We start from the raw sequence: 6,548 nt of genomic DNA, 5'->3' as shown, positions 1-6,548 counted from the left end.
TGATGATGTAACGAATGATGGCAGCAGCAGAATGACTTCAGAAGTGTACAGAAGCATCTTCGCTACCAATGTACAAGAAAATGCCACCAAACTCATTGGGCGGCGCTTCACAGTGCAACAGGACAATGACCCAAAACACTCTGCCAATGCAACCAAGGAGTTCATCAGGGGGAAAAAAGTGGAATGTTTTAGACTGGCAAAATCAATCTCCTGATTTTAATCCGATTGAACATGCATTTCACTTGCTGAAGAGGAGACTGAAGTCAGAAACTCCCCAAAACAAGCAACAGCTGAAAATGGCTGCAGTAAAGGCTTGGCAAAGCATCTCAAGAGTTTGGTGATGTCAATGGGTCACAGACTCACTGCTGTTATTGCATGCAAGGGATTTGCGACTAAATGCTAGCTTTTATACTTCTTATATTTGCTTTAAGTTGAATTGTCCCAATACTTATGCTCACATAAAATGGGGGGGATGGAACTCTAAAAGTGCTGTTATTCTCAGTTGGTAAAACATATATGTGTTGAAACAGCTTTTAATCATATTTTCATATTGCTTGAGTGTATAGAAAAAATAGCAATTTTGACTTCACAGTCCCAATACTTATGGAGGGCACTGGAGAGAGAGAGAGAGAGAGAGAGAGAGAGAGAGAGAGAGAGAGAGAGAGAGAGAGAGAGAGAGAGAGAGAGAGAGGTATGTATTTATTCAGAAACAATGATTTGGTAATAATAATAATAATAATAATAATAATAATAATAATAATAATAATAAGGTTCTGGTGATGGTGTTTACAGTAGTTTTGGAAGGTGAATAAAAAATACATTGAGTATTTTAAAGAATTTCTCTTGTTCAGAAATCAATGGGTTAAAAACCTGTGTTGTAATTTACTGTGTTCTGGACACTCGTTTTATTGCGATGTTCTTTTCTCTTATAGTTCAGTTGTGACTGGCCAGAATACAAGAACGTGCAATGTAGGTCGTGACAGTAGTGGGGAAGCTGTCATGTGGGAGTTATACATATTATTATTATTATTATTATTATTATTATTATTATTATTATTATTATTATTATTATTAAATGTAAATTAAATTAGTTCAAAAAGGTCCTTGGTAGCGACTGTAAAGTCACCATATATATGGAAACTGCCACCCTTTTTAGCCTAATAGCAGCACGGAGTATAAAAAGAAAATTATATAACACTGGCATTTATTTGGTGGTTGTCTGTGTTATGTCAAAAATACTTTTTGTTTGTTTGTTTTTTCAATAAACTTACGCGCGGGCTTCCACCAATGATTTGCTAATTACTCGAAAGCCTATAAATCTCATTATTACTGTCATCCACTAGAAATATGACAGCTGCTTTAGCATACTAAGGCTGATCCACACAGTGCACGCAGCTCTTCACACATCAAAATGTTGTCACTTACTAAGGATATTTCTGCGCCGTAATCTTTGCACACACAGCCTCCATTTTGTTTTGCATTTGCCCCTTCGAATTTTGTTCAATGACAGTAATAGGATGCTGTGACGCCGTTTTTACTTTACTTTCACATTGGTCTAAAAGTGCAGAGGTGGCTTAAAAATAGGTATATTTAGTTTATTGGTTACATGCAGCGGTTTTCTTAAGCTCATGATACTAAATAAAACGTATTTTAAAAGCACAAACAGTTATCATTAAAAGTATAATAACGTTTTGGATTCAAAGTGACAACATCACAAGCTCTTATACCTAACAGGATGTGCAGCGTTTGGAGTAAGTTTGTGTATTTTGTCCTGTCAAAAACATAGCACATTACCTTTCATGCACTAGGCTACATGTAAATACAACAACGTGTTGCAAAAGTGTTAAATGTAAATAGAACCACTAAAAATGCCCAGAGCTGTTGGAGACCTCCACTTAGTAAAATTAAGTTTTGTATAATTTACTGGTTTAACAGAAGGTATTTGTTTTTGCAGAAGTACGTCTATGAAATACATTGTACACCATACTGTACCTGACACGACTACACATGTAGGTGTTGTCAACAACTACCAAGATTAAAGATGAAACAAATAAGCAAAAGTCAAAGTACACATATGTCAGTCTGGGGCTTCTTTGTGGGTGTGAGGTATGTCTAAACTGTTTTGATACACAAATGAAGGAAAACAATGAGTTAATTTAGATCAGAAATTGTTTAGCTTTTTGTTTTTAATTTTTACACAGTAAGTACGTATACATCTATGGAGGAGGATAAAAGCCTCACATATACATAATTTTATATAGTTCAGTTTAACGAATTGTTTAACAAGACGTATGAAAACTTTTTTTCCCAATCGGCATAGAACCAGTTTAGACCATTGTTGTGTTCGTTAACATGCAGTTGCAGTGCGAATCTGAAATTAAATTTTTAAAACTAACGTTCCTAACTTAAAAATACTCTCCCCACCAATTCTAAAAAATGTATCATCAGAAGGCTGTGCAAGCTTCAAGGTCAATGATATATTCAACATGTATTTTATATTATCGCCTACTCTGTACTCACTCCTGTATCAATTACATCACTGCCTTTGTTGATTTACTGCCGCCAGGGCATAGCCTACCTCCCCAAGGCTTTACTGGTTACGAAGAATAAGCAATCACAGACACTAAGTTATTATTACAAGGTCAGAAACTGTATTTGGCAATTTTTTAAACAAGTGCATACAAGTACAGCTAGAAGCATTTCAGTTTTGCCAAGTGCTAGTAGATTAGCATTACTAGTCAACATTCTATGTTTAACAGGATCTGCCACCAGACCTAAAGTACATCAAGGGATTTTGAAATTAAACATCAGCGAAAAAGAAGAGGGAAAGTCCATTATAATAAGTACATACCTTTATCTTCAAAAATATAGAAACACAATGTATTCAAAAATCAAAAATTATACAGCCATGTTTACGAAGTTTACATCTCCCTTGTGTCCAATATATGTACAAGTCCATTAGTTTCTTTTGGATGGTATGCATGTATTTTTTATACATATTCATATATACATATTAAAAAAAAAAAAAAAAATCAAGGGTCCCTCTCCTTTTTTACTTTGACATCTCCTGCAAGAATGGTGGCGATTTCACCTTGCATAAATGCCCATGGTACATTTGAGCCCACCAGAGGGCATTTCTCTCCACTGGGACAATACACTTCCCCAGTAGCCCCTTGTTGCTTAATGCTGTCCCTGGAGCAGGGGAAGCAGAACTTGTGTGAAGGTACTGAAGGGCACTGTACAAAATGTGTGTCCTCAAGACGCTCGTGACAGAGAGTGCAGCACAGTGGTATGCTGCTTGGTACAGAAGAGTCTGGAATGTTTTGGGGGTGCACTTGTTCCATGCCAGGCACCTGTTGTGTTCCTGCACCTGGCACATCCCTTTGACACACTCTCCTTTGGTTCATGGAGGATGGAGAAAGAGGGCTGCTGCTGTTCCTCCGGGTGGTTGAGTGTACCTGGTTGGCATCCTTGGGAGAACTGTTGCCCCCAGCGTTGTCTGCAGCAAGTATGAGGGCAGCCATGGGGGACTGGCCGTTCTGGGAAGCCTCTGGTGGTGTGGTGCGATTGGAATGGGGAGATATTGTGGAAGAGGGTGTCACAAAGGTCGTGGTGGTCATTGTGGTCATTTTCAAGACTTCAGCTGAGGCTGGTAGCCACTGTTGTCCCTCTACATTGAGCTTGGTGGCTGTGCCTTCCCCTTCAGGCTCAGGGGACGCTTTCCTCTTTCTAACTCCACCACGCCCTGAAAAAATAAGTTCAAAAGGTACAGCATAAATTATCAATAAAATCAATACTTAAAACCAACACTTTCATCCACACTGCTTTAAAATTTCACATATTAACACCAGACAGACTTTACTTTTATGTATTAGAGATAATAATAATAATAATAATAATAATAATAATAATAATAATAATAATAATAATAATAATAAATCTGCAAAATAACAACAAAAAAACTCTAAATATTAATTGCAACACATACACAAAGCATTTAACCAGCGGAAACCCCAGACAGCATTTTTTTTTGTTGTTGTTGTTTCATGAATACAGGCTGACACATGTGCTAGTCCTGTGCAGACCTATTATTGTTTAAAGCAGGTGCTGTTATGAGCAACACTTTGTAAATGATCCATACCTGGTTTAGAAGTTACAGCGTTGGTATCAAAGCCCATCACTCTCCCTTGTTGCATGGCTGCGTGTTCCTTCTTAAATCTGGCATCAAAAGGCGAGTGGTGTAGAGCCATTAAGGAGTCCCTCACTGTTTTCGGCTTGCTCATCCATTCATCTGTCCTGTTTTTGTGATTCTCGCTCATCTCTGATAAACTGTCGGCTCTGTGTTTTTCTTTTATTTCCCGCTCGTGCTCCGTGCTGGAGACTGAGGCTGGTCGTTTGTTGATCATCTCGGCTTGGCTTACTGTTAACGCAGCCGGGATTCCTATTTGTCTGCCATTGACAGCGTGTACAGGCGGTGGAAGGGTATGTGAGGTCCCGTTTACCAAAGGCACTAGGGTAGGGGGGATCGTGCTAGTCCTACGGGGATTAGGGCTTTGCATGATCAACTCAGGGGGTTCATCCGGTTTAGGGAATCCATTGGGAACGGGGATGCCGTTAGCCTGCCTTCCAGAGAGATACTCTGGCCCCAGCCGAGGAGGGCGATCGGAGGCTAGCGGATACCGATCAAGAGGTTGAGGCGGCCGTGATCCAGGATCCGACGCCGTGTGGTTAATCGCCTGAATATCCTTCCCCGAGTGTTGTGGTTTCACTGGCCCGGATGATCTCCCCTCTTGGAAGCCGTGCGCTCTCTTTAACTGGCGGGCTGTCTCGATCACAAACTCGATGCGGTCTGCTCCCTCGTAGTTGACACATCCCCTGCAGACGGGCTCGGTAAAATCCCAGATCATAGCCCACGGCATGCGGGGCAAGTCACATAAATAACACGACTGCCTTCTGGAAGCAGCAACCGCCGCAGACGACATAGCTTGCAAAAGTATAGTGACCTTCTTTCAGGTGCCTTATTGTGTTTAAAAATCAGCTACAACAAAAGTTTTTCCTCCGGACTGCAGCAACAACAATTAAGTTACAAACAGAAGTTCATGACAGTGTGTACTTTACTACAGCGCGCCTCTATCTATCTCACTCACTAACTAACTACTACTCTCCTAGCTCAATGTGGAGCGATGACGTCATCGCGGAACACTAAACTTGTAGTTCCAGCTCCAATTCTATTTACTTGATTCTTCGACAGCCCCCCTCTAGCGCATGCTCTCTTTCGCCGTCTCTGCCCCCTTTTTTAAATCAATTGAACTTGTGCCAGAAACAAATACAAGAGCTCATCCTGGAGCAAAAAGGAGATTGCTGTAGGAGGAGAGGATTATATACGTTTGCTTTCCTACTTTCAAATGAATAGGCTAAAGCTTGCATTTACGCAGGTCGCACACCTTATGAAAGAACACGACATTTTAGAAGCATGTGTAGAACCTGTTATTTGTACTTCACTTATAGAAACTTTTAAATGACTAAGCTTATATATATTTTAAAAGCAGTGCGATGCAACATAATAAAAACATGGAGGGGGCGCTGGAAGTCAGTTCTGTTTATTATTATTATTATTATTATTATTATTATTATTATTATTATTATTATTATTATTATTATTATTGTTGTTGTTGTTGTTGTAATGGTTGCTTACTGCTGCAAATTACAGTTGCAAAGTGTTAATGCCCTTTAAGCAACCAGACTGTGTCGTCACTGTTGTTCTCTGGTTCCTGACTACTCTACGCATGCTCAGTGAATACGTGACTGTATGCAATTGGCACAAGAGCTGCATTAGGAAATCCACATTCCACTTAGAATGCCAGCACCACGTCACCCATAGCACTGCCCTCGGCTAACTTGTGCAAAAACTGCTCATGTTATCAACACACTTTCTTTTTTTTTGTGATATGTGTTTTACTTGCCTTAAATCTTACCTCATATTTATAACCCCTGGAAATGTTTCGGAATGCATGTTACAAAATTGCGTTTTTAGTGTGTGGGTGAGTTTCAGTGGAGTCTTGTCAATGAGCAGGGGAGCTAACCTAATGCATTTTCCTTAGTTACAGGGATCGTTCTTTTCAGTAAAATCCCTGTTTGATAGCTGCTGGTATAAATGGCAATTTATAATTTTTTATTTTTACAATATGTAACTTTTTTTTTTTTTTAATGTTTAGCTTTGATATATTTAAAGCTTTTTTTTTTTCTCCGAAGAAATTCAGCTACATTTAACACCCGGTCAATAAAAAAGTAAAATATATTTCCCATCACCTAATATCAAGAATTAAAAGTCCTAAACTTATGTATATTTACAGAGATGACATGTGCAAACAAGTCACATTTATATAGTTATGTTTATAGTTATATCGCACAGGGCACGGATTTTAACTATTTATAAAATGCAGAGCACATATTTTTGCAACTGCTTTAAATAATCGCGGAGATTTTTAATTATATATAATACATCATTTTAAAAATATAATTCTTAACACTCCATGGTTACACAAAAG

The 6,548-nt window shown here is 38.8% G+C and overlaps 1 protein-coding gene across 1 annotated transcript; it reads right to left on the bottom strand.

The window, feature by feature from the left end:
- Positions 1-2,155: 2,155 nt before the first annotated feature.
- LOC117410507 (interferon regulatory factor 2-binding protein 2-A-like) lies at positions 2,156-5,238 on the bottom strand. Its single transcript, XM_034017100.3, has 2 exons — positions 4,142-5,238; positions 2,156-3,745 (listed from the first exon to the last, which is right to left on the bottom strand). The coding sequence occupies exons 1-2, from the start codon at positions 4,980-4,982 to the stop codon at positions 3,033-3,035; spliced, it is 1,554 nt and encodes a 517-aa protein (XP_033872991.1). The 5' UTR covers positions 4,983-5,238; the 3' UTR covers positions 2,156-3,032.
- Between the last annotated feature and the right edge of the window lie 1,310 nt (positions 5,239-6,548).

The sequence above is a fragment of the Acipenser ruthenus genome, chromosome 6 (genome assembly GCF_902713425.1).
Source record: "Acipenser ruthenus chromosome 6, fAciRut3.2 maternal haplotype, whole genome shotgun sequence".
NCBI classification, from domain to species: domain Eukaryota; kingdom Metazoa; phylum Chordata; class Actinopteri; order Acipenseriformes; family Acipenseridae; genus Acipenser; species Acipenser ruthenus.
This window is presented reverse-complemented; position numbering and strand designations above follow the sequence as displayed.